This window comes from Hippocampus guttulatus, chromosome 1 (genome assembly GCF_054856545.1).
Source record: "Hippocampus guttulatus isolate MCC_2025c chromosome 1, RoL_Hgut_1.0, whole genome shotgun sequence".
Taxonomy (NCBI): Eukaryota; Metazoa; Chordata; class Actinopteri; order Syngnathiformes; family Syngnathidae; genus Hippocampus; species Hippocampus guttulatus.
The window spans coordinates 14,961,354-14,987,740 of NC_141261.1; the positions used below are offsets into that span (position 1 = coordinate 14,961,354).

General features: G+C 46.4%; 3 protein-coding genes across 8 annotated transcripts; 2 read left to right on the forward strand and 1 right to left on the reverse strand.

The window, feature by feature from the left end:
• Positions 1–38: 38 nt before the first annotated feature.
• Positions 39–2,346, reverse strand: ngrn (neugrin, neurite outgrowth associated). Its single transcript, XM_086113036.1, has 4 exons — positions 1,889–2,346; positions 1,308–1,418; positions 863–1,004; positions 39–533 (listed from the first exon to the last, which is right to left on the reverse strand). The coding sequence occupies exons 1-4, from the start codon at positions 2,233–2,235 to the stop codon at positions 117–119; spliced, it is 1,017 nt and encodes a 338-aa protein (XP_085969162.1). The 5' UTR covers positions 2,236–2,346; the 3' UTR covers positions 39–116.
• Positions 2,347–2,509: 163 nt separating this feature from the next.
• nfyal (nuclear transcription factor Y, alpha, like) lies at positions 2,510–10,904 on the forward strand. 5 transcript variants are annotated; one of them, XM_086112992.1, is made up of 10 exons: positions 2,510–2,691; positions 3,685–3,788; positions 4,490–4,576; positions 6,299–6,445; positions 6,526–6,657; positions 7,284–7,386; positions 8,237–8,385; positions 9,104–9,277; positions 9,358–9,468; positions 10,092–10,904. In XM_086112992.1, exons 2-10 carry the CDS (start codon positions 3,708–3,710, stop codon positions 10,155–10,157), a joined length of 1,050 nt encoding a protein of 349 aa, XP_085969118.1. In that variant the 5' UTR covers positions 2,510–2,691; positions 3,685–3,707; the 3' UTR covers positions 10,158–10,904. The 5 variants fall into 5 exon arrangements, with proteins under 5 accessions (XP_085969118.1, XP_085969132.1, XP_085969138.1 ...); XM_086113006.1 differs by having other exon boundaries at positions 4,490–4,573; XM_086113002.1 differs by having other exon boundaries at positions 2,688–2,800.
• Positions 10,905–11,586: 682 nt separating this feature from the next.
• ahcyl1 (adenosylhomocysteinase-like 1) lies at positions 11,587–26,076 on the forward strand. Of its 2 annotated transcripts, none has more exons than XM_086112950.1 (17): positions 11,587–12,017; positions 16,889–17,003; positions 17,721–17,864; positions 18,705–18,805; positions 18,885–18,987; positions 20,020–20,114; positions 20,180–20,286; positions 21,416–21,532; positions 21,611–21,674; positions 22,228–22,316; positions 23,117–23,187; positions 23,608–23,702; positions 23,787–23,885; positions 23,969–24,037; positions 24,851–24,929; positions 25,424–25,544; positions 25,632–26,076. In XM_086112950.1, the coding sequence occupies exons 1-17, from the start codon at positions 11,823–11,825 to the stop codon at positions 25,636–25,638; spliced, it is 1,671 nt and encodes a 556-aa protein (XP_085969076.1). In that variant the 5' UTR covers positions 11,587–11,822; the 3' UTR covers positions 25,639–26,076. The 2 variants fall into 2 exon arrangements, with proteins under 2 accessions (XP_085969076.1, XP_085969086.1); XM_086112960.1 differs by lacking the exon at positions 11,587–12,017 and adding an exon at positions 14,571–15,131.
• Positions 26,077–26,387: the final 311 nt, after the last annotated feature.

A 26,387-nucleotide genomic window follows, 5' to 3' on the forward strand; every position in this document is an offset into this window, starting at 1 on the left:
TCAAAAAAAGAGAAAAAAATCTGAATTTGAGCCACCTCTTCATCAAGTGACTGTATTTCACTTTTTTAAGATTTTATTTGATAGATTACATTCAAATCTGTTGCATCTTGTGCTCATTAGATTCTGTACAAAAAGTGGCCGTTGCCATCAAAGAAATCCTTCCCAACTTGCACCGCGGGCGCAGGCTTAGTATCTCTAAACTCGTCAAGCTCTTCCTCAGAAAACACTCGTCCATCCCACGTCTCATCTTGCGACTCTGCCGGATCGACGTCAATCAAACTGTCCTGCCCTGGCCGCGTCGTCGTGGCTGCGGCACCTTTGGGACGTCTTGGCAGCATCGCTGGACCGGTAACGAGGGCGGAAGCTTTAATAGGGGGTTCATGCGTACATACATCCACGGGAACCAAAGCGGCTTGGGGGTTTCCGGGAGGCAAGAACTGTCGGAGCGAGCGGCCCGCGGGCAGCTCCGGTCGGCTTCGCTCTGTTCCGGCCTCGCCCGAAGACAATGCTGCACGCTGAAGCCTGGACATCACCTTGGTGAAGGATTGCAAAGGGGTGAAATTTTTTTCAATAAGTCTCCGTGGGATGTCAAGCTGAGGAATCGGCCAAAAATGTAACTTAGATTAGTAAGAATAGCAAATTCACCAAATAAATAAATAATACGGATAACTTTGGGCACTTGTAAATGTAGTCACCGCTGTATGAAATCCGGTTGTTTCAGTCAGAATTATGTGAAAATGCAGTTTCCACAAATACATTAGATTCCATTTTCCATTAGTTTGGTTTATTACTAATTAATTCCCATCAACTCCTGTTCATTTCCATGTAAAGTTTACGATTCACAGAATTTTTGCAACCTTACCGTAGCGTCCTGCTTTGCTTTCCTCTGAGACGTCGGGCTAAACTTGTTGCGGACCACCCTTCGGATCACTTCGGGGCTGACCGAGAAGCCTTCAGCCAAATGCTCAACTGTCCACTCGTCTGGATGCTCTCGCTTTAGATACCTGAAACAGGAACCATGATTTCAAATGCAGCGTTGCCCATTAAATTGGCAGGTAGGCTAACAGAAGCTCTGACATTTTCAAGTGCACAGCACTGTGGGACACTTTCATCTTCAGGAGCCTTCGAGGTCCGGGGACCTTTGTGAACCAGGAATCTGTGATCCCTTAATCTCATGGACTCAAATTAAGGGATCCGGGAACTTTTCGTGTGCAGGAACGTTTGGGGTTGAGGTACCGAATACTTGTCATCTCTCCTAGCCACCGCTCGTTACTTATCCAAGTCAGCGTCCTCCCCATAGAGCTCACCTGATGGTCTCCATGGCCTCCCAAGTCAAGGTCCTCTCTGGAGCGCCTGACGGTGTCATCTTCCTGTCCATTATGTTGTATTTGATCCTCAGATGCTTTTTCCTACTCTCTCTAGAAAAAACAGAATTTTAATTATTTGGCCGAAATACAGATTCTGGAATGTAAGACGAATTAACCCTCCTCTTACGCCGTGGGTCAAATTAGCACGTAAAGTTTCAAATATAGATTTTTTAAAAATGTATATTGATTATCAAAAAAAATTACATTAATATGTTAACTACATCTCAATTAATTATTGCACCTCTAATAGAAACCAAAAATAGTGGGTGACGTACAATTCTACACCTAAGGATAAAGTGTTGTGCATCATGTCCCGTATTTTGTTTGGCTGTCCTGTCCGACAAATTAATGTCTACTAAATATTCCAGTTATATTATGGATATCTAGCGTGCGCCCCACTATAATGTTCAGATAGGACTAGCCCATTTACGCTTAAACTCTTGCAGTAGTAGTAATAATAGAGTTGACTGGAATATAACTCATCAATACTGGTGGTTATGACACTTCGGAATTTAACTTACTCCAGCAAAGCGTTGAGTTTGTCCTCGACCTCCTCCATGATTGGGTCTTCATCTTCTTCTTCTTCCTTGCGGGCTCTATTTTGAACTCCGCGTGGCTTTCCCACACGTCTGCTGCTGGCATAACGGCAAAACGCCGTGGGGGGATGCGGCGGCACCTCTTTGAGAAAGCACGCTGACGAGGTCGCTACTGCTCGAATCCACCGGGAGAGGACATCGAGACGTCCGGCGGTCATGGCGGACGTGAGTCGCAGGCCTTGGACGCTTGTTTGTTGGCAAACGTGAAAAAATGTCGTGTGTGGATCAACAGACGAGTGCCTCACCGACATCCATTTTAAAGGAAATAACATTCTTTGGCTACTCGAACCAGTTCCTGTTTTTGTACGGCGAGTGCATATGGACAAATTAGATACGCGCAATGGAAAAATCGAATATAATCAATTGACAAAACGCCCCGCCTTTCAAAACACTTACATGAAAGTAGAAAAAACATGAATACCATATCCATATGTATCTCATCTTGGGCGATTACATAACAAAAGACGTGTCCTTCAGTTCCAGACGCTGACATTTAGAGGCCAAATTGATGTTTCTACGGTTAACCCCACTTGTGCGGATTGCGACATCTGTTGGATGCCTGGAGACACTGCAACACACCCTTCCCACGTTTTCTCCTCCCCTCTTCCCCACTCCCCCCGACTGGGTTGCTTCATTTGCGGCCATTTTGTTCGCTCACTTTGTTGATTGGGCTTTAGCGAGCTGTACTGGAGCCAATCAGAGGGAAACCGGACAGCGGCGACTACACGGTAAGGGAGAGCGGATTGAAGGCATTGGGTAGCTGTCAGCACGGATTGGTTTGCCGCGGACCAACCAAATGACTAACCCGACAAAGTGCACAAAAATCGAATGACGCTGGTACGTTTCGGGGCCTGTGCCCAAATTTGCGGGACGTGATCGGTCGGGCGAGCTAACTCCTTAGCTTGTTAGCTCGAACAAAGGGACGGTGGAGAATGGCTCCATTCGCCGCCCTCGAACGGCTTCTGGCTAAATATCGCGGATTGGTGGAAGTGACTACTAGCGTCCCCGCGGATCAAATCCCTTCAAATGGATGTTCCTCGACGAGGCCCCAAGACGAGTCCTATTTACCCCCCACCCCGACCCTATTATCCCCCTTGTTGAATGAGCTCAGGCGCCTTGTCCCCGCGCGATCAAAAGAACATGTTGAAATTGCTTATTTTTACGCGTATGTTATTCAAAGCTATGCTAAGTGCTTCTGCAGTCAACTCTAAATACTCTTCGTCTTATTAATGTCTTCTTATTTTCCAAATGTGCGTTCTTACGACAGGCTAAAAATACTACAAATAAAACGCGGATCTCCTTTTCAAATGTCTGAGAAATGTCAATTTTTTTTAACAAACCCTTAAAATGTTTCCAGTTCTTCTGTTGAGCAGTGGTCTGCATGACCATGAAGTAAAATAAACATTTTTGAACTATTGACATTATTTTCAAATAGAAATATTGTCATTTAGAACAGATAAATACCCAAAAAGTGTTATTGTCTTTTTTTGGGGTGGATGCGGGCTGTTAATATTTTCCACAGCTGTAATTTTCACATATAGTTAATGTTTTGTTTTTTTAACCATGACATAATGAGCTTATCAGGCATTCCCTGTGGTCACAGTTATGTATATAATAAATAAAATGTTTGTGTGTGTGGGGGGGGGGGGGCTCTAATAGTGCCGTGAATAGCTGTGTGAAATACTGTGTGATCTCCCTGACAATTTGTGTCTCGGTCAAAGAACGGCGTGTTGGTTAAGCGGCGATGGAGCAGTACACGGCTGCCACCACGGCGACCGGAGAGCAGATCGTAGTGCAGACTGCCAATGGACAGATCCAACAGCAGGTGAGTTCACAATGAATCACTCTCATCCCTCGGGAAGCTCGCACCACCGCCCCAAGCAGAGGTGGATAGTCAACAATCAAATAACACGCCCAGGCACTCAGACCTGACGTGGCCAAGAAACATATCGTCCCATTCAAATGTATTCGGAACGGCAAGGTCAATTCATTTTTTTTCTTTTTGTTGTATACGGAAAACGTTTGGCTTTCAGATCAAAAGATCAATATAAGACTAAAGTCCGGCTTTTATTTCATGGTATTTACATCGAGATGGGCTAAACAACTTTGGACAGAGTACTTTTTTTGTTTGAAGGCACACACTTTTCAGGTGAGCAAAAGTATTGGACCAGACATTGTTGAATTCTGTTCAAGTGAATAACATTGAAAAGTTGGTGGCATCTTACTTACTTGCAATAACTGTGTCAAGATTGCAGGTCGTTGGTCAGATGTGACGAGACTACGGGTAAATGTATTGGCAGCGGCCCATCGGTAACAATTCATAGATGTCACATTAAAAGCTGCTGGGTTTAAAGAATGGGGGAAGGAGGCACGGGGGAATAGCAGTTTATAGTCTTAACAAATGTGATCTTTTAAGGCTTCTGAGTCGGATTCCAGATTGTGCTTCTTTTTGGGCCGTTCCCTACCAGCGAGGTAGCACGACTGTGTTGGTTTTTGTAAGGTTGCATTGTGGTGCCTTGCCTGCAGGCCCAGGGCACAGTGACGGCTGTGCAGCTGCAAACGGAGGCGCCCGTGGTGACGGCCTCTGGCCAGCAGGTGCAGACACTCCAGGTAGTGGTGTCTTGGCCGCCACCGTGTCAGTGGCGTTCGTCTTCTCTATGACTCCATCTTTGCTCGCATCAATGTCATCTACTGTTGGTTGTGCATCAGTAAAGTTGTTCCGAGTTTGAAATTTCCAAGAGGAGTAACGTCAGACGTTTGCCCGCCCGTCCCCGTTCTTGTACAGGGGGCATAATAAGAAACGAAAAATTGTCACAATGTTTCAACATTTACCAGTACCCAGGTATTACCTTGGGGTCATAGTTATAGAACGAGATTTTTGAAAACATGACGTAAAAAAAATACTACTACTGGCTCAAGAAGGGGTGTTGGGAAAGCGCATCGTTTTGAACCTGGATTTCTTTCTTCATTTTATTCACTCTAGTCATAAAAGATACAAGCAAATCGGGAGACTCGTACAGAGAAAAGACTGAATCAACATTCCCCGTTGAAACGAACGGGAATCCCATGAATCTGTTGCAGGTTGTTTCATAAAACAGCTACAAAAATGCGATTTAGGGTTGTTGTTGTTGTTGTTTTTTTTCTTCAGGCAGACAATTTTAGAATTTTTCTTTTTAATACCGATTCTGATATTTGACATAATAAAATTCTGATAACGGATTAATAAAGAAATATAGAATGAATAAAATAATTTGTTTTCTGGCCCATTAACGCTTACGACAATAATGATCTGAGTTACTGGCAGAACATTGGACTGTTTGACGATACTGTGTCCTTAGGTACTTGTTTAACTTTCCAACAGAGAGGAAAATCTACAAAAGTAGGCGGACCCCCCCCAATTAAAAAAAAAAAGCTCATATGGACCAAAGAAAATGCCATGTAGCAAATTTGGAGTCATATGCATTTGCATGCAGCAGTCGGGGGCAGACTGCTTGTATTTCCATGAAGCATCTGATCCGTGGCATGCGTCGCCCAGCTGTCTGAAATCACCGCATGCCGCTCACTCAGCACAGCGTCTCACCCGGCGTCTGCCCGTGCCGTCATTTTTGTGCCGTGACTGCTGTTTGGTGAGGTTTTTGGTTCGGCGTGATCAGAAGCCACTCGCATGAATTCCCTGTCACGCCCTTTGCTCATCCAGACAGCAGAAGCTTTCATTCAGCTTTCATTCAGCTCGACACTTTTTGTTTTCTAACGTGGAAATTGTCGCCGCTCGGGATGAAACGCTTGACTGATAGAACGTCGTAAGAGTTCAGACCACAGTGAACCTCTGCATCTCGTGAGCGATGGGGAGAAACGTTGGAACACTCCAGCTCACTAATTCCTTCGCTCAAAAGGGGTTTCCAATCGCCGAAAGTGCCGGCAGTGCACTTCGAACTAAGAGGGTCATAGAAATGCGGTTCAAATGTTCTGATTGGTTCAGACAGAGAGTTTAAAAACTCACACTTCCTTCCCTTTGGTTTGATTCATTTCCTGTGGTCTGGAACAACACAGAAAAAAAAGCATCAACGCCATGCATCTCGTACGTATGCAGTCGCCAATCCCACGTTACATAAACATTTGTGTTTACGACATAGGAATTTCATTTGGAGAGTGAGCTCCCTTGGAAAGCTTCCAGTATGTCAACATTCCCCAAATTTTGCAGCCCTCGTTCTGTTTGCCAAGGGAAATTGTGCCGATTGGCGAGGGGGTGACTGTATATTGAAAAATATTCTTGGGATAAAAGAAATCGGTCAAAGCTGGCCGTGCTGCTGTGACAGTGGTTGTCCTGGTGTGCAGGTGCAGGGGCAGCCTCTGATGGTCCAGGTGAGCGGGGGGCAGCTCATCACGTCGTCCGGGCAGCCCATCATGGTGCAGGCCATGTCGGGGGGCCAGGGTCAGACCATCATGCAGGTTCCCGTGTCCGGAGCTCAGGGGCTGCAACAGGTGAGGCACGAAACTCGCAACGGGATCTTTGTGTACGTTTGGTGTACTGATGCATTGTGTGTTTTTTTTTTTTTTTTTAGATCCAGCTGGTGCAGCCCGGTCAGATCCAGCTGCAAGGTGGTCAAACTTTGCAGCTCCAAGGTCAGCAGGGCCAGCCTCAGCAAATCATCATCCAGCAACCCCAGACGGCCATCACTGCCGGACAAAACCAGGTCTTGAATACTCGCCGGCAAAGCGTTAAGGAGATTTATTCCACATATTTTCCTACTTTATTGCATTCTTGAGCTACCGTTCATAGCGAATAAAGAATGACGGCCTCCTTGCATCCTCTCGGAACTGCCTAGTTGAATTCACGCACTTTGGCGTGGGGGGTCATTTTGTGTCTCATGCAAATGAGAGAGAGAGATTAATGTCTGGGCACACAAAGAGAGACAAGCATTCAGCAGTGATGGGAAAACCAAGCTTCATGTAGCACTTTTTGACTCCTCTCGATGACGCTCTTGGTTTACCGCAATGGAAATGTGTTCAAATTCCACTGCATCTTTAAACCAAGAGTGCCATCTAGAGGAGTTAAAAACGATCACGAGTGCTTCGTGAAGCTTTGCTTGTCCAGAGCATTCAGACTTGTGGACAGTGTCTTTGTTTTAAATGGTTAACGACCAACGGAATTCACGTAGGAGATTCGGAATCTAGTTTTGAACCACAAAGTTTGGATGGATGAATTGATGAGGCAGACTTGCAAACCATTCGTCCACCGTGTCGCTTCCAATCTAATAATCCATTGTACCAAAAAGGGGGAAAAAAAAAACAAACTTGACAGAGCGTCTCTTCCCCACAGGGTCAGCAGATCAGTGTGCAGGGCCAACAAGTGGCTCAGACAGCTGATGGCCAGACTATTGTCTACCAGCCAGTCAATGCGGATGGAACTGTCCTGCAGCAGGGTGCGCCAAGCCACACGCCGCATCACACACACCGGTCCACTCCCAGTGCAAAACACACCAGCTTCGTTGATGTGGCTCCGCTCTTTCAACACTCTTGTTACGATTTGGGTCAAATTGACAAGTTAAAACTCTTAAAAAATAAAATAAAATTAGAGAATGGGGGAAAAAAAATCACACCTTTTTTTGGTCAATGGATGCTACAGCTTCTTGTTGACTTTGAAACTCCGCTTGTAGCCGACATGTGCACATTTTGAGCATGACGTCTGTGATCCACTGGAGAAAGGACACTTTGATTCTCTCCTCTTTCATCTCAAACTGCTTTAAGCAACAAAGCGTATGAGGGAAAAGTGGTTAGGACTGCACGACTGTCCCTGTTTTATTTTATGTGTTGTGTTTGTTATTTTACTTTCTGTTAACTTTTTTAAGCGCTTTGTAACAGCTGGTCATGTTGTGAAAGCGCTACAGTATATAAATCAGGATGTATTGTATTGTATATTGTATTTGTCAAGAGGCAGCTTCTGATTGAATGTAGCGGCACCTGATTGGAATAGATCTCGCCCGATGTCAACGGGGGACTCGAGATCTTCACGAGGCCTCACCTCGTTACATTCTCTATTATGGTTTATTGTTTTCAAAAAACTATTCAAATATCCATTGCTGCTTTCTTATTCAAATCACAAAAAAGGGGTTTTCGGGGAATGGGGCAAGATGAATAGATGACATTTCACTGGGGATATTGATTTCTACAGACGGGTACCAGTAAGTTGAGAAAGAAAAAGAGTGGGGACATGGGGATGTTTGTTGGCCTTCTGCTTTTGAGCCGTCTAAAAGTCGGATCTGTGTTTGTCAGGAATGATCACAATTCCCGCCGCCAGCTTGGCGGGCGCCCAGATCGTGCAGGCGGGAGGCGCCACCACCAACACCAGCAACAGCCAAGGCACGGTGACCGTCACCCTGCCCGTCTCTGGCAACATGGTCAATGCAGGTGGAATGGTCATGGTAAGACCCAGTGTTGAGGTATCCAGGATCTTATTGCGTTGCTTTTTTTTATCGCAATCAATTGGAGAGGCAGGCTGTGGGCACTGTCTTTTTTTTTATTTTTATTTTATTTTTATTTTTTTTTGCTTTAAGGGACATGTAAGCACATTAGAGCCGCAGCTCGTTTGCGGATATCTTAGTGAAAACTCGAGCCAATAATCAGATTTTTCGGTTAAATATAAAAAAAAATTTTTTTTGCTTGTTACAAAAGACCCCCCCCCCCCCCCCCCCCCGCACCACCACACCTCACCCACATTTCCCGTACAATACAGTGCCAGAGTAATAAAGTTAGTTTTTCGCACCCTTTATGAGCGATTGAACATGATATCAGGGCGACGTTGACATCGGTCGGAACAGTTTGTGACGGTCCCAACACAGTCTGGAAAACGAGTCAAGTCTCCCTGCCGAGAACAACTTAGAAATAAAAGCATACCTAGGCATTGATGTGCATCTGTTATTTGGGAAGATAAGATTGATTTTAAAGTGAGCCATCTTCCCGGGTTGGCAGCGTGCGACTGCCATGCATAGCGTGAGTCATTGTTGCTGTGGCGAGCTTGATGACTTCTTCCTGACAGCTACTCGAGGCAGAAAATATGCCTCGGCTATTTTGTTGATCCGAGGTACCTGAATTACTCGAGGATTCGTTTCAGCCCTAATGCAAAAAAGTGTTCTGGATCAGATGGTGCCGGGAGGTGGCTCGGTGCCCACAATGCAGCGGATTCCTCTGCCGGGCGCTGAGATGCTGGAGGAGGAGCCCCTTTATGTGAACGCAAAGCAGTACCACCGCATCCTGAAGCGACGCCAGGCCCGAGCCAAGCTGGAGGCCGAGGGCAAGATCCCCAAAGAAAGGAGGGTACGGCTCATTTTTCCAACATGCCGCTTGACCGGCGTCAGTCAAAAAAATTCAAAGCAAGCGCTTGTTTTTACTCTCAGAAATACTTGCACGAGTCTCGCCACCGTCACGCGATGCAGCGTAAGCGAGGCGATGGAGGGCGTTTCTTCTCACCCAAGGAAAAGGAAGAAATGGCGCTGGCGTTGGCACAGGTAACAAGTCAGTACATCGGCCCATTCTGTACCGTGGAAGCTAGCTTCAATCCTGGTTGCGCGTGGCTGAAACGCATTCATGCTCTTGGTTTGGGTGCTGGTCAATCGCGGGACACCGAGAGTTTCACCTTGTTGGCACCACATCGCGTACTTCAGGGTGGAGCACTCTCCGATTTCACCACGAGTAAACAAAACCCCTGCGTGTCATTTGACCAAGGCATTGATGATTTGAGTTCTTCTCGACTGCCGTAGTTTGAAGATGTGACGTGTCAAGTCGAAAAGAGGTTACTTGTGGTCAATTGCTTTGAAGTGAGCCGCGGCGCTGGCCGTATTTCGCATTTCAGTGGGTCAGTTGACTCAAAAATAGAAGTGGTGGAAATTTAGACGGATTTGGATTAAGGGCAGAGATGTGCTCGATTGACACTGAACGGATAGCGTGCCGTACAGCTGATGTTAGCTCGCAGGCTAGCAATGTCTGGCCAAAATAGACACTCCGCACCCTCTAAACGTTTTGTACATTCCTGTTATTTTTCATTTCGTAACATCATCGTCAAAGCAATTGGTTGCCCTTGTTTCTATTTTGGTCTCAATGTGCTATAAATAGCCAACGTTTTTCTTCACAGCAACAGCAGGAAGCGGCACAGGTGGCGGCCGACGAGACGGTGGCTCAGATGATCCGAGTGTCATAGCGTGACTACGCTTGACTCGTTATCCCATCGGTCAACTACCGGTGCACTTCTCCTTGACTTGCCATTTTCAGCTTCCGGCTAGCAGGCCAGCAGGAGCAGCAGCGACAACCCGCTTTTTTGGAACTTCCCATTCTTTGTTTTTGTCCTTCCATTGGCCAAACATTTTTGGCGACTATTTTCCCCTGGACTAAAATATGCTGACACCTTCTCTCCTTTTTTTTCTTCTTCTTTTCAAGCCGTATTGAAGAAATGCTTCCTCTGACCAAATAGCACCTGCTATTTATTTTCTCCCTGGACTGAAGTTCTGGTTACACCAAGTCTGCTCCTGTCAGTGCCGATAATGAGTCATAACATTTAACTGGTACAGCCTTTTTTTTTGGTCTTTGAACTTGTGAATGCATATGTTGTGATCCTCCTTTGCCTTGACAACCCCCACATAAAAATGAACTCCTGTGAAAATATTATATATTAATCCCCCCCCCCCCCCACACCCCCTTCAGTGTACTTAACTAGTTTGTCAGCTTTTTTGGACACATTTTATACAATGTTGTTATGGTTTGTATTTGTAGGGAAAATGTTCTATCTACACAAGTGTTTTCTTGAATTGTACATTTTTACTCATCAAAGGAAACAATGTTTTTTTTCTTTTTTTTACATGAACCGTTTATTTAAAAAATGGTTGCTCGCCTATTTAATAAAACTGCAATAGTTCACTTGTGTGTGATTATTGCTTGTATTTAAACTGTTTTGCTCTGTTGTATTTTGTAGAGGTGACAGTCGTACTGTTTTGAAAGCCACTGCTTCACTTTTCTCCTGTCAAAATACATGCCTACTTTCTGGATGCGATGGCAATTGATTATTCGACTTGTGGATGGATAGCTGTCAATTGGCACATTCAGACGAGGTCAAAGCAATCACGGTGGAGAAGGCGGGACTATTAGTGGACTTTAAAATAGGTGCGGGGACTGAGTGTGTTACCATGGAAATGGACAATATGCGACCGTCATAGCAACTTCTGTACAAAGCAACTCCTTTATTTTTAATAACCTTCCGCCACAGAACAGAAAGAGCCGATGGAAGGGAGGCCCCACCCCCACACTTTCCGGAAGCTCAGGTGGCACGACTGTTTCACAATCGACCAATCACGGCGAAGACGGCGGGACTATTACCGGCCTCGCTTGGAAAGTGGGGGTGGCTGTCTAAGCCCAAATCTCCTTTTGTGGCACCATGGAAAGTTGGAAACACCCAGTATGACTGTCGCGCTACCTCAGTAGTACCAAGCAAGTCACAAAGTCCAATAATAGCTTTTTTGTCGTTGGTTTGCCTGCCCCGCTTGAACCGCGGCGGCGATGGAGGCGACCGCCCCCACTCAGGTGACCAGCTCGCTGACGCGCATCGCCGCCTCCCCTCCGCTGCATCGCCTCCTCCCCCCTCCCCGCGGAGATGCAGCCTGCCCTCGGACGGATGCGATCCCAGCCGCCGCTAGAACCGAGCGAGTGTCTTCAAACAAAGTCGCCGAGATACAAAACGGCTTGTTAATCACGTAGAAAGTTAAACCATTATTGATTTTGTGGTTATTCCGCACGACCGCTCTCTTTTGCTCTCCTCCATCCGTCACCTCTTCCTCTCACCCCCCGAAACGGGACACCGTACTCGGCAGACGCGATGAGCGACTCGACGGCATCCGATGGAATGGTGGAGGTCAAACAAGGCACCAAGTACGTCAAGGAGACCGAGAACGTGGCAGAGAAATACTCGGCCATGACCGTGAGCAAGAACAGCAGTGACGTGAACATGAACGTCGGGGAGATGCCCTCCGCCGCCTTCACGGCCGTCCCCACGCTCAAGTCCGTCAAGAAGGTAAGGACGCGGCGTCCCGCCATCGCTCGGCCAGCCACTGAAGAGGGGGGTGCCGCCGCATTACGAGTCATGGGGGGCGGAGACCGTATTATTGGCCCGGTTGGTTGGTCCTGCCGCAGTAGCGTTAAATGATGAAGACATCAAAACGTCGGGCTCCGAGAAACGCGTTGGACAAGTGATGAGTTAGCACGTTTGGGTTGGTTGGGTTCGAGTTGGCTGCGTTTTTTTCCACCCGACAATTCAAAAACATGTCAACCTGTTCGCTTCATGAGAGAACACGTCGTCCACAAGTGCCAATGTGAGTGGGAAGGCTTGTTTGTCTGTATGTACCCCGCTATTCACTTGCGACCACTCTATTCTTTGTCTCTACAAAACCCGATATTGAGTGGCGGCTTGCTCTGAAAGCGTTTTTGAAAAATTATCTAATTAAGTACAATTTTAAATATTGTGATCGCGATATAATCTGTGCTGGCAATTATTTTTTTTCAACGTCCTCTTCCCATAAAAATTCATAAAAAAAACACAAGTAATAACTTAGTCTGTTTTACAACAAACAATATTAGATTTATTATACAATATTTTGTTATTATAGGTTCGCCTTCTGCTAAAATAATGACAAATTAACCATTAATTGCTCCGGAAAAAAGGGTTCATATATTAATCTGTATTACAATAATCATGATCAGCAGTGAAGGGAAAACGAAGCTTCATAAAGCACTTTTGACTCCTCTCGATGATGCTCTTGGTTTAGTTCAATGAAAATGTGTTCAAATGCCACTGCATCTTTAAACCAAGAGTGCCATCTAGAGGAGTCAAAAACGATCACGAGTGCCTCATGAAGCTTCGCTTGTCCATCACTAATGATCTGATTCAGTATACATCAGCGTTGTGTACCCGGAGAAAGTCCACGCAGACACGGGGGAGAACATGCAAACTCCACACAGGAAGGCCGGAATCAAATCCTGCACCTCTGCACTGTGAGACAAACGTGCTAACCAGTCGCAACTGTGCCACCCTCGATACATCCATTCATGAATTTTCTATTCTGCTTATGCACACTCGGCTCAAGGGTGAGCTGAAGCCCAGATTGGAACCCTGAACCTCATAACTGTGGGGCAGACGTGCTCACCACTCCTTAAATGACTGTGACTCCTGACATCACTTACTTGACCACGCCCCTCAAAGGCACACCAACACGAAAAGACGACTGTGTGGCAGTTCACTTCATTTCAATCGGAAACATGCGAATGGTGAAATGTGACTCACGAGCTTGGTCACGAACGAATTAAATGAAGTAAATCAAGGCATTTGCCAATGGAAAAAAAACATGGATGTCAAATAAAAATAAACATGAAGAGGAGAAATACTCCAGCAGACCCCCCCCCCCCCCCCCCCCCCCCAGATATTCACAGGTCAACTTGACCTGTATTAACAGGAGACTTTTTCAAATGCTGACGTATGAACAAATATTCGGTTGATGTCATTCTCAGCTGGGGAGGTTGTGTAATGGCTCCATGGGAAGGAGACAGAAGGTCACCGACTCACACTCGCGGACAGTCGGACTCATTCACTCATTCACTCACTCGCTCACATTCTCCTTTGCGGACATGCTCTCTCTCTCTCTCACAGACACACACACAATTTGGACAACTTGATCAAGACTGTTTCAAAAAGTTAGATTTTTTTTTTTTACTGTCTCAAGAACAAAGGCCGATGTACCAAAAACGAGCACAATCTGTCTCCTTGAAGCATGCGCCTGACTCGCACGTTCACTGTTTTTCTCCGGTGCCAGCTCAGTTGGATTTGATCCTCCGGCATGTATTCATAACAAAGTGCTTTGTTGTCATAAGCTCGCGGCGGCATTCCTACCATCCAATATGTTTTCATATTGGAACACAGTCCCACATCTTGTTGTGATTGCCTGGCAGGTGAGCAGAATGTGTTCTCCCGGCGGTTCTCAAACTGGGGTACCCGGACCCTCGGGGGGGTCGATGGGGGAGGTCTGCGAGTCCGCAGCTTGGGGGTAATTTGCAATAAATGATGATGTCATGTTCCTTAAAAAAAAAAAGACATACATACATCATATCAACAGTGGCGGTTCATATGTCACCAGCGACATACGTGGGCGGCGTCGCATTGCGTTGGTACCAAAACATGACTTTATCTTGGGAAAATGCGAATTCTTCCATCTCACAATGTAGCTGCACGATTTATTTTTATTTTTTGGGGCTAATCCGTCGCGACGCCACAGCCTTGAGGCATTTATTTTAAGACGTAGACAAACGGCCAGCGCGTTGGTTTAACGCCGTCTGTTGGATGACGTCCGGGTCAGTAAGTGGCTCACGCGGCCAGACGGAGCCAGCTTAAGTCTGCCGCTTGGCCAGTGATCGCCTTGAGAAATACTTTTTTTTAGATTGGAGGTGTACCTGGACGGCTTTGTTTGTCAGGCTGCTAAAGTTGTGCCTGTTGTGCCAATTTGGAGGAGAGGCATCGCTGAGCGTCAGCCCGGGCATTTATGTCGCCCCCCCCCCCCCCCAAAAGGTCGGATGGATAAAAAAAATGGAGGAAGGAAATAAGAGGAATGAAAAAGGGGGCATGGAGGAAAACGAGGAATGGGAGAAGCGCGGACAGAAGGAAGGAACTCAAGGAAGGAAAAAGAAAAGGGAAAAAAAGGACAGAGGAGAAATACAGAGAGGAAGGAACGAATGAGCAAGTCAGGAGTTAAGGAGGGAAGGAGAAGGAAGGGAGAATGGGAGCAAGGAAAGGAACGGGCAAAAGAGCAGCAGACAGCAGGGCAGCAAGGAAACAACAGAAGGAAGGAAACGCTGAAAGAAGGAAGCGTGGAAGAGAAGACAGAAGAAAATCCAGGAAAGAAGGAACAAAAGAAGACAAGAAAACTCAAATGCTCCCGTCTTGTGCCTCTTTCTCGCTCTCTCTCACTCTCCGTGCCCGTCTCCCTCCCGCGCTCGTTAGAAAGGTGACGGGTGCCACCCACCTGGCTTTTTCTGGGAGGGTTTTTTTCCCACCGTATTATCAGCGAGTCCATCAGGTGCTGAAATGTCACAAGGAGGACGCCGAGGAAGGGACCGGGCAGCGATGGCGCACACGGAAAGGGTGAGTGGCCGCAAAGGAACGGCAATTACGCAGACTTGAATTGCTCTTCCGCACCTCCGGCAGATCAAAGCGAGGCGCGCCGCTTGGGAAAAATGCTCACCCATGTCCTCTTTGGGCATGAAAATGACTTGGGGAGGAAGGGAAAGGTGCTGTCCACCAGAGAGCGAATGCTCATCGTTTTCAGCGGGTGACTGCATGTCCCCAAATCAATCTGAGGCTATCCGGAGTTGTTCCAGTCTTAGATTTGAAAGAGAACACAAGCAGTCCCCCTGAGGTGCTTTGGAATTCGACCGGACCGGAAGATGGAGCTCGGCCCGATAATATGAAATGCGTCAATCTTAGATGCGCTGAAACCAATGACGAAGCGCAGGCAGGTGGGGCTACGTTAGCTTAGGAGCACAACTGTATGACCTTGTGAGGAGTTGTCAAGGGGCCGTCGCACGCCTGAACTTTGTCAGACTTGAAGAGACCAGATGGCATATAGCCCCCCCCCAAAAATCTTCTGACTTCAATGTGATCCACCGTAGATAACTAACCGCCTCCACTTTCTCAACGTGTGAGCCAACTGACTCAAAATGGCGGCTTCAAAACCAAAATGGTAGAATTGCTCTTCAGTTTCAGACTCAGACTTTTGGGCGTGTCCTGTTGCCGACGGGTGGAAGTGGTGTCTGGGGCACATTTTTATTTGTAATTTGATGTATTTATTTTCCCCAAAATCTTTCTGTGAGGTCATTGACGATGGAATTCACTCAAATTGTTCGAACCAAAATGGCCGACTTTCTGTGTCGTTTCAGTCATGGGGCCCTTCGGACGTTTTTTTATGACCAAACATACCCACTTTCATGTCCATCAGATAAAATGGTGTCTGGGGTCGATGGCTCATTATTTTACCCTCCTCCCCCAGCCCCAAAAGGGCTTGACTGATGACTACGCCCCAAAATGGCTGCTTCAAAACCAAAATGGCTGAGCTGCGTTCAATCTGCGACTTTTTGGTGCATCCTGTTAATTTAGGCATGCCTGCCCATTTTTTTTGTGTCAATCTGTGGAGAGAACCCCCCCCCCCAAAAAAAATATATATTTTACACACACACACAGTATATTTAAATTTATGATAGACGGGTCCACTCAATTTCCTCTCGATTGGTTATTTGCGGGGGGGGGGGCTATTCATTTCTTTATGTCTTTCCAATGCACATTCCTGATAGAATTCAGAATTGGGCCCATTTGAGCAAGTTCCCTTGAAGGAGTTTGACTTTGTCAAAGTACAAGGCCTTGTCATTGGCGTGCTCCCGGATTGACTCGTGTTGTGTCAACTCTGCTGACGCGCGTGTTGGTTTTTGGTGCAAACACATTGTATGGACATCTCAAATAAGGAGGAAATTAGACAGCATTCCTCAGTGAATGAAAGCATTTGAACGAAGGGATCGCCCAAGTCCGGTGGATATGTTTGCAAGAGACCGAGCTTATGCTCGCAAATGTTGAGGAATTAGAAGGCCAAAGAAACAATCTGGGGTTTTATATTCACGTTATTGTAGTTGGTTGCCGTTCAAGACATAATTGCCCCGTGAGAGCATTTTTATTTTGCAAAATGTTCTCGATAGCTGCGAGAACAAAAACGGCACGTGCGACTGACACACGCCTGAAACGCTGCGGACAAAACGACGTGGATGCCATCGGGGTCGATGAGGGGAAAAAAAGCATTTCCAAAAGTCCTCTAAAATTGTCCGCCTGACTGTCGTGTTTTTCCTCTCCTGTAGATCCAGTTTGCCAATACGGAGGACAAACAGGAGTTCAGCAAATACCCAACCAAGGCTGGCCGCCGCTCCCTCTCTCGGTCCATCTCGCAGTCGTCCACGGACAGCTACAGCTCAGGTGCCGAGAGCCGCGCTGCTTCAAGTTGGGCACATTTACGTCCCGCTCCTTTTTTTTCGTCGGGCCCACCGAGCATTTATAGCATCAACAGTCCTGCCAAATGTTTTTTTTTTCATTTTGCCTAATCTACATATGAGCCGCTTTTTCATCCTATTCAGCGGCTTTACTCAAATTAACTTTGAAGGGCGCGGTCCCGTCTCGTGCAGTTCACCCCAGCCGATGTATAGCTGAGCCGACGGTGAGTCCGGATTTTGGTTGAGGTGAAATTAGGGGATTGAACTGGGCAAGAGCTGTTTGCTCACAGGCGTGCACTACACAGTGTGTGTGTGTGTGTGTGTGTATCAGCACTTCATACGATCCACTTGTCAATTAGTCGCGGGCTGGAGAAACGGCGCGGGGATGCTGGGAGATAAATTAGCACGCTCGCGCATACAGATTTTCAGAAATAGATACCGAAGGCCTTGGATGCATGCCAATTCGGTCTATTTTGGGAATGAGCCGACAACATAACAAAATGTCGAAAAAGTGAAGCGCTTCCCAGGTTCACTGTGTGTCAGTCATTTATGCGTGTTCATGCGGTACATTCATAAAATGACCTCTTTTGATGTGTTTATTCATTCTTTCTCCCTTCCTTCCCTCCTTTCCCATTTTGATTCCTTCTGTCCTTCCTCCCTTCCTTTCTTCAACCCTTCCTTCCTTCCTTCCTTCTTCCGCCAGCTGCGTCGTACTCCGACAGCTCCGATGATGAAACCTCCCCAAGAGACAAAGCTCAGGTCAACACACAGGGCAGCAGCGACTTCTGCGTGAAGAACATCAAACAGGCCGAGTTTGGCCGCCGTGAGATTGAGATTGCCGAACAAGGTACATTTTGGAATTATCACTCTTTTTTTTTTCTTTTTTTTTGAGATGCGTGTGAGTGCAAGTTATGGATAGAATTGAAAATAATCAGATAAGAAAAGAGGCGCAGAATGTTGGTGGTGGGGCGAATGTGTCTGCATCGCAGTTGTGAGGTCTGAGATTTGAATCTTGGCTTTATTTCGGTTCCTCCCACATTCCAAAGACGTAATAATAATGATAATAATAAGATTCATCAATTATTCTGCAGATTATTATTATTATTATAATTTTTTTTTTTTTAAACACATATTAACACATTGTAACATAAGACAAAGACAGTGGCATTCGGACAGCCCGCCCCCAAAGGCAGACTTTTCTCTTTGGTGTAAAGTCAAACAAATGTTCGAGGCAAGTGTGAAATAAATCTTCCGCCTGTAATTTACATTCTTATTGTTTTGACCCTTTTTAAGTTAGTCATACGATGAATCGGTTATCGGCATTTTATTTTGACGAATGTTAGTATCGCCCAGAGTCAGCTGGAATAGGCTCCTGCATGCTCACCATCCAAATAAATTCCAAGTCCAAAAATATCAACAGTCTTTTCCAAATTCTAAGACATGGCCACCAACTCCAAGCGATTCCTATCGGGATCGTTCCTCAACAGTTGGGTCGGCAAACGGAGCGCACCCGTCGAACTAGAGAAGCAGAGGTCACATCGGTCACTGTCGTTCTCAGCAAAGGTGCGCTTCATTTGCTGACAGGGATGTCCCAATTGCACCGAAATGAGATCAAAGCGGGACATTTGCACCTTGTGGCAATTTTGACCTTGAACGAGCGTCCGCTCCATGTGTTTGCTTGCTCCAGATATGTCGGCCCTCATTTCCCTGAGGAAGCGAGCCCAGGGTGAGAAGCCTCTGGCAGGGGCCAAGGTGGTGGGCTGTACCCACATCACCGCTCAAACTGCAGTAGGTTGCCCACTCTTTTTTTTTTTTCTGCTTGCGTTCCAGCGCGCTTGTCAATGTGTCCGTCTCGATTGCCTGTCAGGTGCTGATCGAGACTCTGGTGGCTCTGGGGGCTCAGTGTCGCTGGACCGCCTGCAACATCTACTCCACCCAGAACGAGGTGGCCGCCGCTCTGGCCGAGACAGGTGAGGCGCCACCGAGCAAGAGGTCCGCACTTCCTTTTTCATTCCTTTGACAACCGCGTGAAATGCAACATCAACAACTGTTCTGTATTCCTGTTTTATTTTCTTCTGTGCAGGTTTTTTTTTCTTCTTTTTTTCTCAATGTGTGCAACTTTTTGGGAAGTTGAATGTTCGCCTGAACAGCTGGTCTCGCTATGCTCCTTTAATTTCACCCTTGTGACTTTTTTGTTAGTTCTATTTTAACCTGTGGGGGTAGTTTTATATTCCAACCGGTACAGCCTGTATTTGATCGTTTTGCTTGAACGTGATGAACTGGATTGCTTTTATTTTCATCTACAAAACAATTTCCTTCCATCATTTCATTTTAACATGTACAATCTTTTGGGGGTAGTTTTATTTGAACTGCACAAAGTCTCTTGGTAGTTTTATTCTTACCTGCGCAACTTCTTTTTTTTGGCGGGGGGTAGTTTTATTTTAAGCTGCAAAACCGCTGTTGCACGGTTAATTTTAATTTGATAGTTTTAGCTTAACGTACACCACTTTGCTTTCTGTGGTAGTTTTGTTTTGACCTCATGATTGTTTTTCAGTTTTATTTTGCACATTTGATAGCTGTAGTTTAACCTGTATGAGTTTGTTTTTTTATGCTGGTTTGATTTTAACCTGTACACGTTTTTGTTGTTGTTGTTGTATGTTTAGTTTAACCTCTACATCTTTCTTTATTGATGTAATTATTAACGTGATTCGTTTTAGTTTAACCCTAAGGGGGAAAAAATTGGTGGGGGCACTCAAAAAATAGACGCTTTGCTAGCTAATGTCAGAGCACATACATACTAACTAGCGATTGGTCGCTAACCAGTATCGGGGCACAGATAGACAAACAACGGATCGGTGTGTCACTTAAAGGCAAACATTCCCACTCACGGACAGCCAAGAAGTTTTTGGAATGAAGAAGGAAAAAATCTGGTGGGCTTCCCAAAGTGTGCCAACGTTTTGCGGCCATTGGTCTTGATCCTCCGCGCCTGTCGTCTCCCGCAGGAGTGCCCGTGTTTGCCTGGAAGGGCGAGACCGAGGACGACTTCTGGTGGTGCATCGACCGCTGTGTCAACACGGAGGGCTGGCAGGCCAATATGGTACAGTGGGGCTGCGGCTTCGGTGCGGCGAGGAGACCTTCCGATCTCATCGGCCTCTTTTCTAGATTTTGGACGACGGCGGAGACTTGACACACTGGGTTTACAAGAAGTACCCCAACGTGTTCAAGAAAGTGCGAGGCATCGTTGAGGAGAGCGTCACCGGAGTTCATCGGTGAGACCCTTGAGTATCGCGAGCGGTCTGCAATGACAATCGAGAGAGTGGAAGAGTCACAGAAAGGCACAAAAGTGAACATAACCTTTGCAAAAATCACAATTAAATCTTCTCAAATAATTAGCTTCAGTCTAGAGCAATTAAAAGCCAACAATGCAAATAAAGGATAGCTTCATTTTTTTCCTGGGAGTTTGTTTCCGCAGGTGAGGAGCACAGTAACGAAATGCTGCTTCGTTTTGTTTGCTTCCGGTTCTGGGAACCGTTCTGGGTTCAGGTTCCAGGTGACCTGAGGGGCCTGGCTGCCTTTGTCAAATACAAGTACACTTTGCCTGTGTTTTGGTCCAAGACCATTTAAAGACCAACAGAAAGATTTTAAAATCTATTCTTTGACTCACGGGAAGCCAGTGTCGTGATTCGAGGACAGGTGTGATGTGGTCCAGTTTCCTGGATTTTGGGTAGGACTCTGGCGGCAGCATTTTTCGACTTGCTGCACCTGCCTGATTGATTTTTTTTTTTTTAATTTAGCCCTGTAAAGACAACGATACACTAATGTCGTCTCCTGAAAATAAAAGCATAAACACGTTTTTCTGTGTCTTGTTGAGACAGCAAACCCTTAATGCGAGCTAGGTTGTTCCCATGACAATGGGCACATTGCTTTAAAGTGCTTGTTAAAATTCAGGTCTGAGTCAATAATTGCATGAACATTTCTGGCATGATTAGCTTTCAGTGACATCGGGTTAAGGTTGATGGTGGAGGACCCAAAAAGGCAGGCAGGCAGTGGACTGAACAAACTATATGAACAAAAACACTTCCGCGGCACACTGGAAAAACAGGTGTGAATCTGGAGGAGAAGGCCCTCCGTTGCCACCTGCTGGAGACAAACAGAATGGCGTCATGACAAAAATATTGAGGAAATAGAAATGCAGTGCAGCTCAGCATTTGGCTGGCGGACAAACTCATTTGAAACTTCATTTAAAAAGGTAACATACTATACATTTATACTCAAGGGCGTGGGGGCTAAAAAACGCATAGTTGTGACTTTTCCAACAATAGGACGATGCGGGTCCCCTGGGTGACAAGAGTTGAGAACCACTGCCGGTCGAGTTTTGACTGTGCGGCCACGTTGCAGATTGTACCAGCTGTCGAAAGCCGGCAAGCTGTGCGTCCCGGCGATGAACGTCAACGACTCGGTCACCAAGCAGAAGTTTGACAACCTCTACTGCTGCCGCGAATCCATCCTGGACGGGTGAGCGTGAGTGCAACATCCGTCCTTCGGACAAAGACACCGAAATTCACAATTTTTTTTGGGGGGGGGGGCGCGCAGCTTGAAGAGGACCACGGACATCATGTTTGGTGGCAAACAAGTGGTGGTGTGCGGCTACGGAGAGGTGATTTATCCTTCGGAATTGATTGAAATGCTCCCATAACGCGTGTTTCACAGGTGCATCTCCATAAATGAGAACGTGATAGAAAGTCACAATGTTTGTTCATTGTTATGATGATAGCTTTCAACTGATAAAAAAAAAAAAAGACTTGAGGAGAGCGAACAGTAAACACCCGCCACTATTACAAAAATTGAGAAGTCATTGACTGCGATTGGCTGGTAAGCGGTTCAGGGTGTCCCCCGCCTACTGCCCGAAGACGGCTGGGATAGGCTCCAGCACCCCCCGCGACCCTTGTGAGGATTAGCGGGTCAGAAAATGAATGAACGAACGAATGAATAGAAGTAATTGACAGGCCCTGATAAGATTTGTAATTCCCTGCCGATGCCCTAAGAACGTGGCAAAGTACAACTTCGATCCAGATGAGAGTCCCGAACTCATGACCGCATCCATTCTTGAGAGATCAAGATGGTCAGCAAATAGCGCAGAAAGCAATCCCATCATCGAAACGTTTTCCAGCATATCAAATGGACTGAGATGCCCCCTGTATGTGGCGTAGGTGGGCAAAGGCTGCTGCACGGCTCTGAAAGCGCTCGGAGCCATCGTGTGCATCACTGAGATTGACCCGATCTGCGCCCTACAGGCGTGGTGAGTCTCTTCAGATTTTTTTTCATGTCTATTCATGTTGCTCGTTTTTTGGGGGGAAAAATAGTTGCCGGAGGGGTCGGAAAAGTTGCTAATTTGCCAACGTCACATCCCGGCAGGTTTACTGTAATGCACTTTACTTTGGAGTCAGTCAATCCTCCGTTAAGTGTCTCCAGTTGCTCCACAATGCTGCTGCTCGCCTCTTGATGAGTACTCATAACAGGGAAGGCATCACTCCTACTCTGGCATCTCTATAGAGTTCTTTTGAAGAAGATTTTGAAGATCCTCTGATTTGTTTTCCAATCTTGAAATGGCCTGACCCCACTCTGAGCTCCTCAGGTCTGCGGACCAGACACCACTAGAGGTACCGAGAACTAAGCTCAGAGGGGATGGAGCCTTTTGCGTTGCCGGTCCCTCTCTTTGGAATGAATGTTCGGCAAGCCCCCTGGCTGCCCATCTTTAAAACTCTCTTTAAAATTTATTTTTGGCTTTGGCTCAGCATGAGACTTGATTTTGAGTTGGACCGCTGTTGTGCTTTCTACTGTCTTTGTTACTGATTTATTGTTGTATGAATTCTTTTTGCTTCACATACAGCGCTTTGTCTGCAGCGGTGATTGTTTTCAAGTGCTCCAGAAATACACTTGAGTTGAGTTGAGTTGAGTTGAGAACGCTGCCCATGCTTTTGTAAACTAGTTAGTCTCTGTTCGAAGCCATGTTGTTAGTGGAAGCCGCGAATATATCCTGGAATTGTTGGGATTTTTTTTCAAGGTGTTGACAATATTTGTGTGATCACACCCAATCAGCATGGACGGCTTCCGAGTGGTCAAACTGGGCGAGGTCATCCGGCAGATGGACGTGGTCATCACTTGCACTGGTAAGACGGCAGAGAAACACACACACACACACACACACACACACACACACACACACACACACACACACACACACACACACACACACACACGCTTGAAATCAGACTTGGACAAAATTTCTCTCTAGTTTTATTTTAACCTGTACACAATTTCTTGAGTAGTTGGAGTTCAAGCTGTAAAACGTGTTGGTTTCATTTCAACCTGATCAATTTTTAGTCGTTTTCCTTTAACATTCGCATCTTTTTGGGGGGCGGAGTTTATCAAGTCAAACAATGGACCCGTCACCAAGGTTACTTTAACCAACCTAAATTAATTTTTAAAAAAAATGGGACAGAGGCATTCAATGAAAGCACTTGGCCCTCCAAGCTACTGGCTCCATTGTGTTCCCGTTGTGAGTTTCTGGAGTCTTTTTGCTCCCGAAGGCAACAAGAACGTCGTCACCAGAGAGCAACTGGATCGCATGAAGAACGGCTGCGTGGTGTGCAACATGGGCCACTCCAACACGGAGATTGACGTGGTAACCATTGCGTGTTGACGACCCCCCCACCCTTCCCCCCAAACCTCGCCGACTCTCCGATTGTGTCTGATCCTCGTCACGCAGGCCAGCCTACGCAGCCACGAGCTGACCTGGGAGAGGGTCCGCTCGCAGGTGGACCACATCATCTGGCCCGACGGCAAGAGGGTTGTGCTTCTGGCCGAGGTGACGGATCATTGGCGAGATCGCTTTGGAATGTTGGCGCTCGTAGTCGGCGTCCATCTTGGTTTGTTTGCCTTCTCTCTCAGGGTCGCCTGCTGAACCTGAGCTGCTCCACGGTGCCCACCTTCGTGTTGTCCATCACGGCGACCACTCAGGTCGGTTCTTGTGCGCCCGCTCCGCCTTCAATCACCACGACGGAGCCCCGCACATGACATGGGAATTGAATTGGTGGCCCGACTGTCGATATAAAGTGTAGGCAAAATTGTCATTTGTGGCCACGAAACACCAAATTCCGGCCACTAAATGAGTCAGATGTGCACAGAAAATACCAATTGATATGACTGATCTAATTCCTGGACATTTGGAGAAGCAAATGAGGCGCACCTCGTCTGATCACCATTTCGATCTATTGACATCATTTTAAGATGCGCTCTCTATTGGCTCGAACTTGAAGTTGTTCATCAGAATGATGTGAAGCTCACAAATTAGTATTTTGTTGCTTGTACGCATTTCGTAGCTACATCGGAATATTTTGTGGCCTCGGTATTTTGTGAGCCCAGTAGAGAGGGAATGTTTGGAGCATTAACCATGCTCATACAAAAAATGCTTTGGACCGTAATGATCCATGGATACCAAGAGGTGGTGGCAAAGCATTCGAAAAAGCTGGGGCCTGACTCAAGAGTTGCTTCCCTTCGTTTAAAAATAGATGTTCACCACCAGACGGCGCCAAAGCTAAAGTCTAATACGAGACGTGTGAGCGGTTTTCCAGCCAATAATCGAGGACAAGTTGAAACAAAAACAAAATAAATAGATGTGTGAATGCCAACCCATGCACACGCCTGGCTTCACTCTCAAGCTCTGTTGTTGATGTTTTTTCCCCATGTCATGTCAGGGGCTGCGCACACAACACAAGTTGTTCATGGCAATGTTTGTGACTGACTGTCTCTTGTGTGATTGCTTGGCTGCAGGCTCTGGCCTTAATTGAGTTGTTCAACGCCCCGGAGGGACGTTACAAGCAGGACGTGTATCTCCTGCCGAAGAAAATGGGTAAACATGCGCATGTGTTTTGTGTTTTCTCCGCCCGACAAAGCAAAGCCACGGCGACGCACGTACTGAATGTGGTCACTCATGCCATGTAGAAGTATCTCATGACACAGCCCCCCCCCGACCCAAATCAAAATGTCACAAAAAAATTTCTGCAATGAACCCCCCCCATAGGTGGAAATCAAGAACCCAAATCCAATGAAGTCGTCGTGTTAAACACAAATCAAAACAGAATTTGCAAATCATGTTCCGCCTACTAAGACAAAGATATGTCACGTTCAAGCTTGCTGGTTTTCGCCAATAATCCTTCACTTTGAATAGTTTATCTGCGACATGTTCCAAAAAAAAAAAAAGAAAAAGCACAATGTCCCAACTTGATTGGATTTGGGTTTGGAGAAGGTCGAGTTAGCGCTGTGGAGAAATCATATTTCTGAGCCAATCCAGTGAAATTGGATTGAACGCTTGGGCACTGCGATGACGTCTCCCCCCCCCTGCAGACGAGTACGTGGCCAGTTTGCATCTTGCCAACTTTGACGCTCACCTCACGGAGCTCTCTGATGAGCAGGCCAAGTACATGGGCCTCAACAAGAACGGACCCTTCAAGCCCAACTATTACAGGTACCGGGTGTTTCCGCGCACGCTTTACGGCAGCGCGTGGCTGGTTTGATCTTGCGCGTATACAATCATGCTGTATTTTGTCTTCAGGTATTAATGGGGAGGCCTCGCTGACGTTATCCTGAAATGAACAGAGATATCTATTTTATTCGATAAATTGCCACCCAATGGAGGACTTATTTTACCGATGTAAGCGGCATAGTAGGGCAGGCATAGCTTGAAAAATGTATTGCATAATCAGCCAGCATGTTTGTCTTGTCAAATATTTACACAAAAGCTCATTTGGATGCACTGTTAGGAACCGCAGCTTTTTCTTTTCTTTTTAATGCACGGTGCCAAAAATGAAGGCCGTAAGAATGAAAGCCGGCCTGTGAGATGAAATACTGAGTGCGATCTACATTCCGCTTGTTCATGATACCCTAGCGACGTTTTCTTTTTCTGTGGTCAGATTCCTGCTGAATTTTATTGCTATGCTATCAAATGTATCCCCCAGTCACTCGGCAATGGATAAAATGCGTGAGAATTCAATCCCAAATATCTGCTCCGCCCCTATCAAAAAATCTTTTAAAAAAATGCTTTTGTCTTGAGAGCGCAGACTTGAGATACAAGCGGTGCGTTGTGGCAGCAAACGCCACTCACTTCACGTGAAGCAGCAGCTCGGCAACTCGAGAACCTATTCCTTTGTCTGTTTCATGTCACTCCAAATTGAGGATTACGCCTTTTGTGTCAAAAACAATCCAGCGCTTTTGCTCGAGGAACAAACACTCGCGTAATGCTTTGGCACAATGACAAACGGCACAGACACGCCAACGAATTGTTAGAAACATTTCAGCACTGGATATCAGA

Coding starts and splice junctions, on each gene's coding strand:
- nfyal (XM_086112992.1), top strand. CDS start 3,708: ATGGAGCAGTACACGGCTGCCACCACGGCGACCGGAGAGCAGATCGTA. Junction 6,446..6,525: donor GAGCTCAGGGGCTGCAACAG/GTGAGGCACGAA, acceptor TTTTTTTTTTAG/ATCCAGCTGGTGCAGCCCGG. Junction 9,469..10,091: donor TGGCGCTGGCGTTGGCACAG/GTAACAAGTCAG, acceptor TTTTCTTCACAG/CAACAGCAGGAAGCGGCACA.
- ahcyl1 (XM_086112950.1), top strand. CDS start 11,823: ATGAGCGACTCGACGGCATCCGATGGAATGGTGGAGGTCAAACAAGGC. Junction 22,317..23,116: donor ATCTGCGCCCTACAGGCGTG/GTGAGTCTCTTC, acceptor ACACCCAATCAG/CATGGACGGCTTCCGAGTGG. Junction 23,188..23,607: donor CGTGGTCATCACTTGCACTG/GTAAGACGGCAG, acceptor TTGCTCCCGAAG/GCAACAAGAACGTCGTCACC.
- ngrn (XM_086113036.1), bottom strand. CDS start 2,235: ATGTTATTTCCTTTAAAATGGATGTCGGTGAGGCACTCGTCTGTTGAT. Junction 1,419..1,888: donor AAACTCAACGCTTTGCTGGA/GTAAGTTAAATT, acceptor TGTTTTTTCTAG/AGAGAGTAGGAAAAAGCATC. Junction 1,005..1,307: donor GAGGCCATGGAGACCATCAG/GTGAGCTCTATG, acceptor TTCCTGTTTCAG/GTATCTAAAGCGAGAGCATC.